The 15,232-nt window shown below is 40.6% G+C and overlaps 1 protein-coding gene across 1 annotated transcript in view; it reads right to left on the reverse strand.

The window, feature by feature from the left end:
- Positions 1-15,232, reverse strand: part of OXNAD1 (oxidoreductase NAD binding domain containing 1) — a 32,985-nt gene that overhangs the window by 1,432 nt on the left and 16,321 nt on the right. Inside the window, exons 5-7 of the mRNA XM_016209277.2 lie at positions 14,694-14,800; positions 7,594-7,735; positions 640-882 (exon numbers count right to left, since the gene is read on the reverse strand). Of these exons, the coding sequence (XP_016064763.2) occupies positions 640-882; positions 7,594-7,735; positions 14,694-14,800 (492 nt within the window). The remainder of the gene's footprint in view (positions 1-639; positions 883-7,593; positions 7,736-14,693; positions 14,801-15,232) is intronic.

Consider the following 15,232-nt stretch of genomic DNA (forward strand, 5'->3'; position numbering starts at 1 on the left):
GTTTGCAGCCCGGCAGGCCAGAGCTTTCAGAGTACAGAGGGCTATTTGACTTTAATTGAAATCTGAATATGCTAACAAGCATATTACTAACTCTCCGGGAGTTTTTTCTTTTTCCTTTTTCTCAAGCCTTGGCAATTAAGCAGCAGTTTCACTGACCACAGTTCTGTCTTTTTAACTGTTTCTGATCTTTTGTTCATCCTTGCAGCTGCAAAGCAGCCCAGTGAAAGCTTTCTCCATCAAATGTACTTAGTTTCAACAGATGCAACTGACTGGGGTTTCATTTACCCAGCTGGGTCCCCACCACAGTCTCACCTACTCTTGTAACAGATGAACGCACTTGCGTGTCTCCTGACTCTTTACAGAGTCTCAGGGCCATGGCGACTTTTCTGTCCATCCACCTCTAAATTCAAGACCTGCCCTATCCTGTCACCCCTGGGAGCCTCCTCCACACCAGCTATTTTAAGTGTCCTGGTAAGATACCCAGGCTAATTCGAATTTGAGCATGATCAGATTAAGACTTGTCAGGCCTTTTGTTTGAACTGTTGCAGAGGAGACAGAACTGAGACGAAAGTCCCATGGAAGTGGATACTGTGACACGTTTGCTGCCAGCAAGCTGTGAAACATACATTTCTCCCTTACCTTAAACAGGAGTTCGCTGGTACTTTTTGCACTGTAGAAGAGTTTCACTGTCCCTATCTCATAGCCACTTCCTTTGTTTGCCCGGTCTCTGTGGAGATCGGCCGCATGCCGCAGGATGGAAAGCAGAGGGTTAATTCCGACGCCTCCTGCAATCAACACGAGGTTCCTAGAGGCGTCTGCAGGCTGCGGGTCAAAGAAGAACTCTCCACCCACTCTCACGGCCACTTCAGAGTCAAGTGCGCACTGAGGCAGGAAAGAAAAGATTCCTGAATCCTTTGTAGTATAGGGTCTTAAACCAAATGTTCTTTTTTAGTAAAACTGACTGCGTCTACCCCCGTTATTTTGATCAGTATTTAGGACTATTTTTACAGCTTGCTCTCAAGTTTCCCAGGGCCCTGTGAATTGATGCCACTTGTCCATTACATAGGCCATTTGCTACTCTGCCTTTGGGATCTATACTGCACAGTCAGCTCCACTATTGAGAAAAGGAGACTCGCTTGAATAAGTTTGCCATTTGTTAATTATGGAGGTGAGGAACTGGGACGTGAAAAGAGGCACAGGGGACAGCTCTAAAGCATGAGTTTCCTTTTCTGAGTGGCGCTCCTGTTCTGATCACAGCCATGGAGCTGAGAAAGGCGAGACAGGGCAAGTGTCACTGACCCTGGATTCATCAGAGCTGAGGAGTGTGGGTACCAGGGCTTCCTCCTAGTGACCAGCAGGCACAGCCAGACCTGCTGCACAGACCGAGGCCAGTGGCCAGCACCTCAGCACTGTTCAGTGTTCCTTTCTCCCAGAAGCAGTGGGAAGAGGAAGCCTGAGGCTTCCCACTGCAGGAGGAAGGGGGAGGGGTATTACATACACCCACCCCCGTAAAGCACCTACTGCTCCCTGAAGTCACTTACACCAGAAATTTGATCAGAGCTGAATGTCCCAGTTCTCCATAGGGAAAAGACCGCCCGAGGGGGGTGTTTTGGAAACTTGTAGTGACACTTTTATATTGTCACAATGATATGGAGAAACCAATTGGCATGTAGAGGGCAGGGTGAGAGATGCCAGATGTCCCATGCAGGTAGCAGTGTCCTGGAGCTGGCTCCTCCTGAGCTGATGGTTGAATGTGTAGGAATACTGAGTCAGTACCTACTGGTAGTTTGAAATCAGCCATTGTGGGAGTGTTTACACCACAGTAATCAGCAAATGCTACAAACCAGAGCTTTTTTCACTCAGAGAGCTGGGTTAGTGGCACACCATTATCTACAACGCACAGGGCTGTCCAGCAGACTTCTGAGTGACCCATGGGACATATGTGTATAGGTGAAAACTGGTTTGTAGTGATCTGAGACTAGGTTCTAACTCATTTTACAGAAAAAACTCAGAGTTTTGTTTTTTGGGGGTTTTTTGCATGGATCTAACACAAACTGAATTTTCGAGAATGTAACCACCATGTGGACTGCACTTTGTTGTGCTCAAAATGTTACCACGCATGTTTGCTGTTCTAGAAAACCACATCCCAGTTGGTAACATACGTGTGGTCCTTCTGTCAACATACAACCTGCACCACCTGCCTTTGCAGACAGTGTACTCATGGTGAGTCTACGCCGAGGAACAGCTGTGTGACTACTTCATTCTATCTTCTAGCTTAGATATGTCCAAACATTTATACACTGAAATACATAGTCTTCGGTTATGAATCACTTCCCTTTAATTTCTCCTTTGTATCACACTTGGAGAATTATGCTATTTTTTTAAAAATCTATGTGTTGATTACATTACCTTTGGATTTCATTTCAGGGTAGTTTTAGAAAAAGGCCATTGTATCTGACAGGGTTGAGAACACCTAGTCTGAAGGAAAATGCAGTAATCTAGGAGTCAGAAGACTGAATTTTAATCACAGCCCCTATGAAATCCGGCAGGTCCCTTCATGTCTCTGAGCCTCCGCAGCCGCATCTGAAAAATGGGTCCCAGCAGCGGTCCTGCTCACCCCATAGGACCATGGTGGGCATTACATGACACACTGGGGGAATCTCCCCTCTGGAATTAAGCTACATGGAAGAGGGTCCTGGGGTCATTGTAGCTATCTGAGAAAAAGCACTGGGGTACCTGCTTCCTTCTTCCCTGTCACTAAAAAACAGAATCTAAAAACAAATTTATATTAAGAGAATAGGTTTGTTCCATTACATGTCCCTGACATAAATTAGCCAAATGAAATCCCTCCTAAGAAGAAATAATGTACCACGTGCTTTCTGAAGATCAAACCTTTAGCATTCACGCCTTGGCACTGTGCATGGCAGGCAGGTAGGCAGTACTTTAAAAAAAAAAAAGTTTTTATTGATTTTTAGAGAGAGGAAGGGCAAGGGATAGACAAATATCAATGAGAGCGAAACATCATCAATTGGCTGCCTCTTGCCCCTACTGGGGATTGGGCCCACAACCCAGGCATGTGCCCTGACTGAAAATGGAACCTTGATCTCTTAGTTCCTGGGTCAAGACTCAACCACTGAGCCATACCAGCCAGGCAGGCAGGCAGTACTTTTGACATGAATTTCATTTAGGGCTCTACAACTTAAAGAAGAGTTAATCTTAGAGAAAACCTAAGAAAAAAATGAAAAATTATTTGAATTCACAAAACAGGTCCTTTTTGGTAAAGAACTGTTGAATGAATGGAAATCCTTTCTCTGAGAGGAAAAAAGCCACATCTGAACTTAACTATTTTAAATATGTAGGAGACTTTTTACCTGAGGACTATAAGTGGTTTTCATTTTTGACAAAAGGAATTAGCAACTGGGAGCATTCTGTTAATAACAACTCAAATGTAGGAATCACTAAACTGGCTACCAAAGTGCTTTAAAATACTCCTTCCTTTCAAGTCTTGAAAACAGAATTATGATACAACAGTCTCTGCCTAACAATGACAATGGATTTAATCTCTCTATACCCTGCCTCCCCCTCCTGTTTGCCTGTACACTTATCTTTTTATCTCTAAGACTCTAAAGGAGACTAAGAAATGAGAGAGAAAGAATTTTCTCCAATGGTCATTTTCGGCATGCTTAGTAATGATAATAAACAAAGCCTTCAGGTTATTGTTTTTAGAAACCACAGTATTTTCAACCCTAAAGTTGGCAAGAAAACATGCCCAAGGGAAAGATAATACTCAAGAAGCCTGTTGTCTCCTTAGTGACAAAATAATCTTTGGGAGATCTATCTTCTAATTTGCCAGCATCTGGAAAGAATCAAAAGGCATTTTTGTCTTTTGCTGATCAATAAAAACTGCCAGGGTAGCATCAACACAAGACTCACAGTCTGTACAGCACAATATGGAAGTGAGTAAAAGGATATTACCTTCAATTACACAGCAATGTATCTAATTTGGGTATAGATTTTCTACTTGTGAAACAAACAACTTCTACAGCAACGGGAGCAGACACACAATAGCTGTCTAGAACCCTTTACCCTGCCAGGAGTTTGAGCCAAAGCAGATAAAATAAAGGAAGATATTTATGGCACTTTATCCCATGTCCCAAGAGAACAGCCTGCTGCCACCCAGACACTCACGTGCCTCTATTGTCCACTCTAATAGCTTAATAAGACAAATTCTCAGGAGGGATATAGCCACCTGAGAATGGTTCCAAGAAAAATCTGACTTCATAAAGGCTGTTTGCAACTCCCACTGGGCAGAGTGGAGCAAGCACTACAATTAGGATGTGCATTCAAGCAACGCCACTCAGAGATTTTCTACAGCCTCTAAGAATAAGTTTCTTCATTGAAATGCCAATGAGGCATGAAACCAAGCGGGGAGCTATGGACCAGGACCAGGTCAGGTCACGTGGGAGGCTGACAACCGGAGGGGCTTGTGGCACTAGGAGCCAGGATGGCTAAGCTCATTTTTTTTTTAAGTCCTCATCTGAGGATATTTTTTCCGTTGCTTTTCAGAGAGAGCACGGTGTGTGTGTGTGTGTGGGGGGGGGACGGGACACAACATCAATGTGAAAGACACATGACTGGTTGCCTCCTGCACACACCCTGGCCAGGGCCGGGGATGGAGTCTGCAATACGTGCCCTTGGCCAGAATCAAACCAGGGACCCTCCAGTCCGAAGGCCAAGGCTCTGCCACTGAGCCAAACCCGCTAGGGCAGCTAAGCTCATTTTAACAGTGAGCTCTGGGCATGGCGACACCCTGCTGGCCCCAGCCCTGCAGCATAGTTTAGAGACTCAGGATGCAGCCTAGAGACTGTAATGGATGAAAATCCAAAGAGAATCTAAAAAGCAATGATGCTGCTGAGGTCATGCTGAAGGACATACTCAGGCCAGGGGATAAAAACGCGGCAGGATACGCTTAAAAGGGACACGCTGAGGCAGGCAGTTAGGGGCTGCTCTGCACCCACAACTGGACACACAAACCACAGGGAGAGCATATATTTTATGTCCCCACAGATTTAAAAATCCCTTATTGTTTAAATTATTTTACAGTAAAACTGCTGCTGGTGCCCAGTTCTATGAATTTTAACACATACACAGATGTGTGTAACTACCACCAGAATCAAGATATAAAAGTTCTGTCACTCCCCAAAAAACTCCCTTGTGCTATCCCTTTATGCGCACACCCTTCCCTACCCCTCACCCCTGTCAACCACGGATCTGTTTTCTGTCGTTATATTTCTGTTTTCCAGAATGTGACATAAATGGGATTATACAGTATATAACCTTTGAGACTGGCTTCTTTCACTCACCATAATGCCTCTGAGATTCACCCTAGTTGTTGTGTGCCAACAATAAGCAGTTTAACTGTTGAGTAACAGTACAGTGTTTGAAAGTATCACAGTTTGTTTATCCATTCACCTATTGAGGGAAATTCGGCGTGTTTCCAGTTTTGACAATTACGAACAGAACTGCTATAAACACTCATATACAGGCTTTTATGTGAACAGAACTTTCATATCTGTATAAATACCCAGGGTTGGTACTGCTGGGTCCTATGGTAAGTGTGTATTTAATTTCATACGAAACTGCCAAAATGTTTTCCAGAATGGCTATAGTACTTTGCATCCCTATTAGCAATATTACAGTTACACTTGTTCCTTGGCATTATCAATATTTTCAGCACTTGGCATTATCAATATTTTCAATTTTAGTCATTCTAATAAGTCTGTACAGCTACCCCACTATATATGGTTTTACTCTGCATTTCCCTAATAATGAATGTTAAAAGATGTTAAGCATTTTTTCATTGCTTATTTGCCATCTTTATATTCTTTTTAGTAAAGTGTCTCTTCAATCCTCCGACCATTTTTAAATCATGTTTGTTGTTTTTGCTGATTTTTGAGAGTTCTTTACGTATTCTGGATACAAGTCCTTTGCTGAATATCCAAATTGCAAATACTTTCTCCTAGTTTGCAGCTTGTTTGTTTTTAATTGTTAATAGTGTCTTTTGCATTAAAAAGTTTAAAATTTTGCCCAGCCGGGCGTGGCTCAGCAGTTGAGCATCAACCTAGGATCCAGGCGATCGGGGTTCAATTCCCAGTCAGGGCACAAGCTCAGGTTGCGGGCTAGGCAGCCGATCAATGACTCTCTCATCATTGGTGTTTCTCTCTCTCTCTCTTCCCCTTCTTTCCTCTCTCTGAAATCAATAAAGATATTTTTAAAAAAAAGTTTAAAATTTTGATTAAGTCTATCAAACTTATGGATCTTGCTTTTGGTGTCATGTCTACGAAATCTTTGCCCACCCTCAAGTTCAGAATATTTCCTACGCTTTCTATTAAAACTTGTATAGTTTCATGTTTTATACTTGGATCTACAACCTATTCTGATCTAGCCTTGAATACAAAGTATGAGAGGTTCTTTTCTGTATATGAATAAACAATTGTTCCAACACTATTTGTTGAAAAGGTTATACTTTCTCCACTGAATTTCTTTAACACCTCTGTCAAAAATCAGATGGCCATATGTATGTCAGTCTATTTCTGAACTCTCTTCTCTGTTCCATGATTTGTAAGTCTATCCCTATACCAGTACCACACTGTTTTGATTACTATAGCTTTATTTTAATCTTAAATTTGAGTAATATGATTCCTCCCATTTTAGTCTACTTTTTCAAAACTGTTTTAGCTATTCAAGTTCCTTTGCTCTTTGATATAAATCTTAAAATCAGTTTATCTATACCTACAAATTTGTACAGGTACATTCCTTTTTGGTAAAGGGGGTAAGAAAATGCCTGGGATGGGATGGGTTGTTGGTAAATTAAGTAGGCACACTCGAGAAGTGAAGGGAATGCAGTAAAAAAAAACACATGAGGGTCAAAAACTAAGAAGACAAATAACTGATGTGCTCTGAGCTCCCTCTCTGTTATCAGAGTTCTAGTAGGGAATGAACACGCAGCTTATGCAGGACTGTAGTTGAGTCCCATGAGGAAGCGCGAGTGGGTAGCAGCAAACGTGGATTCCCTCAGAATCCCATGAGACAAGCTCTCTAGGGCCTGAGTGGAGAGGCAATGGCACCATAGATTTAGCGGTGCTTAGCTCTGGGTATGAGCGATGTACTCAGGGACTGTGGTCCCTCCAAATAACGACAGAATGACAGTTTAATTCCCTTTATTTAGGATGATAAGGACAAAAGAACGTGATTTGTAGGTTTACCATTTACGAGACATACAAAGAGCCAATATTCAAAACCTTACATAAAAAGTAAAATGTTTTACTCCTACAGTAGTATTCAACTAAATACTGTTTGGTGACCCAGAAGGTATTTCCAGATCCCAAAGTATCTTGGAGTCACCTTTAATGCACCAAAAAGATTCTGCTTCTTCAGTCTTTTGGAGTCTGAATTCTGGATGCAAGGTTGGCTCTTTGTGAGCACGTACCTTCCTCACTCAAGCCTAGGTTTCTTAAATTAAGTGAGCTGAATAAAAATTTTGTGGGAGGCAGAGATGCCCTAACCTGCAGGTTTAAACAGACACTTGCTCACCTGATTGTGAATCCAGAGAGCAGGAGGGTGGTTCGTATATTTCACTGCCAATTCTATCATTCTCTCTTGCTCTAGCAGTCGGGGGCTGGAGCATATTGAGAACCCACCAACCACAGAGACTCCTGGGATAAAGAAATCAATCCTAAAAGGAAAGGCAAATAAATTATTACTCTTGAAGCAATTTTAAAAGTGGGCAGCAAGATAAACAAAACTGACAAACTTTGAGCTAGACTAAGAAAAAAAAAATATAAAATTACTAAAATCAAGAATGAAAGATGGGACATCATTGCCAACCTTACAAAAACAAGTGATTATAAAGGAATTCTATGAACAACTATTTGACCTAGAATTAAACAACTTAGAAGAAATGGACGCATTCCCAGAAAGACACAAAACTACCAAATTAGACTAAAAAAGAAAGAGAAAATCTGAGCAGACCCATAACAAATTAATTGAATTACTAATTTTAAAACTTCCTACAAAGATAGGGATAGGTTTGGGTGGTATCGCTTGTGAATTCCACCAAACAATTAAAGAATAATTAATACTATCTTTCACAAACTCTTCCAAAAAATTAGAAAAGAACTCTTCCCAACTCATTTTTTGAGGCCAGTATTACTATTACCCTGATACCAAAACCAGAGAAAAATATCACAAGGAAAGAAACTATAGATCAATATCCCTTGTGAATATAGATGCAAAAATCCAAGGAATACAATGTTGGTTTAACATCTGAAAATCAATCAATGAAATAAAGAACAAAGCCCACATGATCATCTCAATAGATGCAGAAAAGGCATGTGAAAAAATTCAACATCCTTACATAATAAAAATACTCAACAAACTAGGAATAAATGGGAACTTATGTGACCAAATAAAGGGCATCTACAAAATATGTACAGCTAATACCATGTTTAATGGTGAAAGACTGAAAGTTCCCCCCTGAGAACAGAAACAAGACAGGATATCTGCTCCCACCACTTCCATTCAACATTGTACTAGATGTTCTAACGAAGGCAATTAAGCAAGAAAATGAAATAAAAGGCACCTAGATTGGAGAGAATGAGAAAGAAGTTGCAGATGACATGATGTTGTATATAGAAAATCCTAAGGAATTTACTATGAAGATAATAAAACTAACAAGTCAAATAAGTTTGCAGGATATAAGATCAATAATAAAGATCAATTGAATTTCTATACAACAAACAATCTAAATGTGAAATTAAGAAAAATTATATTTCTAATAGCATAAAAAAGAATAAAATAATTAGGAATAAATTTAACAAAAGTAGCATATGAGTCGTATAGTGAAAAACCACAAAACACTGTTGAAAAAGATCAAAGATCTACATAAATGGAAAGACATCTCATGTTCATGGATTGGGAGACTTTATATGTAAAGATAGCAATACTCCCCAAAATGACATCCAGATTCAATGCAATATCTATCAAAATCCAGCTGGTTCCTTTGCAGAAATTGACAAGTTGATCATAAAATTAATATGGAAATTCAAGGAACACAGGATCATCAAAACTTACTAGAAAGCTATAGTAATGAAGAAAGACATTGTGATACTGGCTTAAGAACAGGCATATAGATCAATGAAAAAGAATTGAGAGTACAGAAATAAACATTTAACTATATGGTCAGTTGATTTTCAACAAGAGTACCAACACAATTCAGTGGCAAAAGAACAGACTTTTCAACAAATGGTGCTGGGACAACTGAATATCCACACATAAAAAGAACAAAGTTTGACCCCTATCTCACACCATATACAAAAATTACCTCAAAATGGCTCACAGACTTAAATGTAAGAGCTAAAATTATAAACTCTTAGAAGACTTACATAGGAGTAACTCTTCATGGTAATGTTACTTAGACACCAAAACACATAGTTAAAAGAAAAAATAAGGAAACTAAACTCCATCAAAATATAAAACTTTGTGCTATAAATGATCCCATCAAGAAAATTAAAAGAGCACACTCTCTCTCTCTCTCTCTCTCTAGCTTGCCCACACCTTTCCCCACTTCTTTCCTTAGGCATGTATTTTGCTTTCTTTCTCCTAGGCTCCAAGGGCCCTTATTTTGCATCAGTAACTTGTTTCCTGAGTCCATGCAGCCCAACTGGCTCACTTCTTCCACCTCTGTGACTTTCTTATAACTTCTTGTGTTGGGGGGGAAGAAAATTAAAGACAACTGACAGACAACTGACCAAATCATATATCTGGTAAGGGGCTTGTATACAGAATATGTAAAGAACTCTAACAATGCAGTAATAAAAAGACAAACGAGCAAAGGATTTTTATAAACATTTCTCCAAAGAAGGTATATAACAGTAACATAAACACATGAAAAGATGCTCAACATCATAAGTTATTAGGGAAATGCAAATCAAAATCACAGTGAGCTATCACTTCACACTCACTAGGATAGATGGCTAATCAAAAAGACAGCAAGTGTTAGTGAGAATCTGGATAAACTGGAACCCTTATACATTGTGGTCAGGCTGAAAAATGGCACAACCACTTTGGAAATACAGTTTGGCAGTGCCCGAAAATGTTAAACAGAGTTTTCATATGACCAAAAATTCCATTCCTATGTATATACCTAAGAGAAATGAAAATATATATCCACTTAAAAACATGTACATGAATGTTCATAATAGCATATTGATAAGAGCCTAAATGTGAAAATAATCTAAGTGTCCATCAACTGATGAATGTATAAACAAAATATGGTGTATCCATACAATGGAATGACGTACTGACACATGCTATGAGATAGATGAACACTGAAATTATGCTTAGTGTAAGAAGCCAGTCATAGAAAAGACCACATATTGTATAATTCCACTGATATAAATGTCCAGAATAGGCAAATCCATAAACACAGAAAGTAGAACAGTGGTTGTCTAAAGGGGTGAGGACGGGGAGTTGATAACTGGTAGAGAGGTTTTCTTTGGTACGATGAGAATGTTCTAAATTTGATTGTGCTGATGGTTGTGCAGTTCTGTGAATACACTAAAAGCCATTTTAAGTGGGTAAATTTTACACTTTAATGGGTAAATTTTATGGTATATAAAGTGTATCTCAATAAAACAGTTTTAAAAGGTGAAAAAAAAGCAATGAAAACTCTTTCACTGGCATTTGACAAACTCAATAGGCTGATGTGCCTTCTAAGTTACGGAAGTCTCGTGTTTCTTTCTTTTCTTCTGACCACACTCCTACAGTCCAGATCTCCTGGAAGTTTCAAGCCTTCAATAATTCTATGCCATAGAAACCCTTTTTGGGTAGGGTCCTAGGAAATGCAACAAACCTAGTCACATACCAAGGGAGGAAAAATTTATTGGAACCTGGGACCACAAAACATTCTCATCTCCACGTCTAAGAAATGTAAACATCCAATCTTGATGTTTCTCAGCCATCAAAGAGCAATAGTATCATTTTCCCCCAGTTGTTTTCCTACCAGCAGACTTACATGAAAAGCACACAATGTTCTCTACTGATTTGATCTCTGACCTTAAAAGATGTTCTCTTTTGCTCTATGACCTTAAATATCCGGTCATTTTTTATAGTCTTAAAAAACCAGTCCTGGACTGGAAGTACTCCAGAAAAGGTCACTAGCTACCTTTCTCTTATATTTAATTGACTATTTCCCACGAATACTTAATTTCCCTCTCATTTCAGACAAGATACAACTTTTAAAAGACTACAGTTAATATTTATTAACACATACACTATATGCTCTCACAGAGGAGGTATATAGCATCTCCACAGCTTCCATGTTTAAAATAAATACATCAATGAGCTACTTTTGTGGCTTCATCTCCTGAATTATAGCGCCCTCTGCTGTTTGATGTTGCTAAAGACCATTCTCAGGTACGTGAGAGGAAATCCCTCTTCTCCAGAAACTTTGGAAAGACAGACACCTTTAGAAGAAAAGGACTCCATTAAACGCTACAGAAGAATCTAAATGACATAAAAACCTCATCTGAATGGATTTAAAAAAATATGCACAATACAGTCAAAAAAAATCTGTCCAACAAAGAACTTTTAAACACACATACACACATATTAATCCCTTTGCATGATTAGAACTCCTGGAGCCAGGAGTTGAAGCACCTACTGCACCTCCAGATGCGTGAGTACATGAAGAACTGAGAGAAAGAGCCCAAGTCTGTAGCAAACCACACATATCCATATCCAACTGTGACACACCAGGCAGCCCTGTCCTGCCCAGATGAATCCCGTGCCCAGCACACAGCAGGCACACAAACCATGGCCAGATGACGATGCTTTACTATGAGGTCCCAAAACTCTAGTCCTCAGTGCCCCTCACCCATTCCTTGTACAAACACTACAGATGGCACCTGCCAACTATGTATAGGCACTTGGTTCACACTGGAAATCAAGATGCAAGTATGTTTTGATTCATGCCCTCAATAAACTCATCCTAATGAGAGGAAAATTAGCAAATAAATACAATTAAATGGGCTATGACAAAATCTGCTTGGCAGAGAGAGAGAAAATGCTCATCATGTGAGATCTGTCTGGAAGTACTGTACTTAGTATAGACTTCTTTCTAGCTACAGTATATGTGATCCTGATTTTATCAGGAAAATACTTATGATAAAGCCACTGTTTTCTTTTTTAAATATCTGTTTTGGGGGGCGATTAGGTGCTAAGTGGTGGACCTACTAGTGAGAGAACCTAAAAGGTTTAGCCCTGCTCATGTGAAAAATGGTTTTGAGGCAGTTTCCTCTTCGGGCCTTTCTCTCTGAACTGGATTAAGAACACAGTGCAGCACGAAAGAGTCCTGGAGGCCAACCTCTGGTCTATGGTGCAGGTGTCTATCTGGGATCTGCGCCCAAAGCTCCAGAGCACTGGGGCAGGTCGGGAGCCTCCCCACAGGACAGGTATCAGAGGAGGTCAAGAATTCAGAGATGTAAGATCATGGGCCCAATCTCCCACCCTGAAGATAAGCCCAAAAACAATCCTCTCCTTTCTGTCTAAGTGGCACTCCACTCTGATAACCCTAACTACACAAACTGCACGGCAGCAACATTCACAACCCCTTCCCCTAACCCTGCCCCCTTCTCCAAAGTACCACATGGAGGTTACCACCGAGCTGATGCTCTAAGAGAGCGACAGCACTGAAGGAGTGGACACCACCAACTGAAGCGAATGGCCATTCTGTCACCATGAAGTCAAATACACGAAGGGATTCACAGACCCTAGAGCCATGCAGCCAGTGCTAAGGGAATATTCTTTTAAACGAGGACCCAGGTGCCAGGAATGAGTGCTGAGGGACACCTGGCAGGGAAAGGGTCATCACTAACCAGCCAGAGATCACCACCCTCAAATCTGCTCTCTGAAGCCAAAATCTGTCAGCCACATACTAAAACCAGTCTTAACATCAGTGACATGACTAAATCCATTCACAGATTTGGGATATATAACACCAACCCTGAATAATTTTATCTTGAGATCACAATGGAACCCTATTTCTATATTTATCACTAGAGAATGTTGACATATTCTTCATCAGGTAACCACAGTTTGCAAGTGCTAATACAGGTACAGGCACCCCATGGTAGCAGCGCTATAAACCAACGCACAGGCTTTTTTAATCGGGAGACTAGGGACTGGGGACAGTCTTGGTACAATTCAGAGCTGAAGGCACAAAGACAATGCTGTGCACAGGACAAACATTTCCCCAGAAGGGAAATATGAAAAGAAAGATCATTACAATTAAAGTTTCCATTTTCCAATGTAATAACTGCTAAACTATTTTTGAAGGGTAAAAACGTTGCCCACCTCCCCCCTAAAAGAGCCCAAATGCATTCAGTATGTATCACTGAACATGTGCAAAGATTGCAGTAAATTGCTTCACCAACGCAAATTATTGCAATCAGCATCTTGTTTTCTAGTTCTAAATTCAAAGGCAAACTATTAACACAAGACTGCTAACTCTTGCTATTATCACACTTGCTATTATCACACATCCTCCTTCTAACAAAACCGCATTTCCAGATGGACTGCCAAAATTAGTCAAGTGACTCCTAAGAAATACGACTAAGACTGACATGCCAGAAATCCATTTAGAAGTGAATACTTTATTTAAATAAAGGAAACATACACCCAAACACACCTTTCCTAAGGAAATACAAGTTGCTTTATTTACAATTCAACGTGAATTGCAGTTCTGTGAAGCCATTTGCAGGCAGTGGGAAGGGACAGCTGGGCTGTTACCTTGTCAGCATACTGACTAGGCCCACTCATGAGTGTGGTGTGTGCTAGTCCTGACTGGGGCTCCTGATAATAAATTCAGCACTGATAATAAACTCAACCCAGAAGAGATATGACTGATGTAAGAATTCGGTTGAGAGGGTGGTCAGCTCTGTGACATACCGGTTATTCTTCTTTTCAGACTGCTGTTTCCTCTGTATTTGACATAAGGAACACTAATGTTTGAAAATGTTATGAATCCCCGGCAGCGCGTAACTCAAGATTAGATTACTGCAGTGCATTTTATTAGCACCCATCCTACAGAATGGAATTATCAGAGTTGCAGGTCCATGGACCAGAACTAGCTGCTTTGTTTCAACTGGAAAAAGTCAAGGTAGCACCAGGCCGGTGTGTCTCAGTTGATTTAGCATCATTCCACGCACCAAGAGGTTGTCAGTTTGATTCCCAGTCAGGGCACATGCCCAGGTTGTGGACTCGATCCCCAGTAGGGGGCGTGCAGGAGGCAGCCAATTGATAATTCTCTCTCACCGATGTTTCTCTCTCTCCCTCTCTCTTCCTGTCTCTATGAAATCAATAAAAACATACTTAAAAAATAAAAGTCAAGGCAGAAATTTTCATGTATGACAGAGAGTCACGGGCTCAAAACTGAGATAAGCTCTGAAGCTAGGAAAGAAATCTGAATCTCCATGCCAAAGAAGGCTCACCCTGAATGGAGATGGTCTAGGATTCCTACCCCTCAGGAGAAACAGAAAGTCACAGAAGTCTTTTCCAGAAAGAAAAACAAGCCCTTCTATTTGATGACAGCTTCCTGAGCACACACAACACTTACAAACAGAAAAGCCACTTACCACTGGCCAGCTTTAAAGGAAAAGTCTTGATCAGCAACAAGCAGGTGGAGCCTCTTCACGGAGGGTGACTCATGGGCTGCTCCACACACCTTAGCTGCCGACACGACCTTGAGTCAAAAGATGAACTGTGGCTGAGGTTAGTGTGTACACAACTCGAGGAACAAATTGTGGCTTTCTGGTAACTCAGGTTTTTTCAAAATCTACAAAGATGTGGTTTTTAAAAATTGCAAAACAAGGTAGAGCTGCCTACCACCAGGTGAACAAATTTTAATTATTTTCTTTTTGAGAGACTTGCTAAAATACTAATTGAATTTTATTCTGCATACAAAAATCATCTCTTGAAGGGACTAACAACCATTTATTTGCTGTGTGGCAAGTGTGTGTGATCTACCAGGCTGGGCACCCTGAGAATTGTGCAGTAAAGTGGAGCCCTGTAAGCCACCTGCCTGGCGTCTAGATTCTCTGTGAGTACGACCTACACAAAGTGAGATCCACTGTTCACTGTGAGCCTGTGTTTGTTCTGAACCTACAAGAAGTCC

Source organism: Miniopterus natalensis, chromosome 15 (genome assembly GCF_054644295.1).
Source record: "Miniopterus natalensis isolate mMinNat1 chromosome 15, mMinNat1.hap1, whole genome shotgun sequence".
NCBI classification, from domain to species: domain Eukaryota; kingdom Metazoa; phylum Chordata; class Mammalia; order Chiroptera; family Miniopteridae; genus Miniopterus; species Miniopterus natalensis.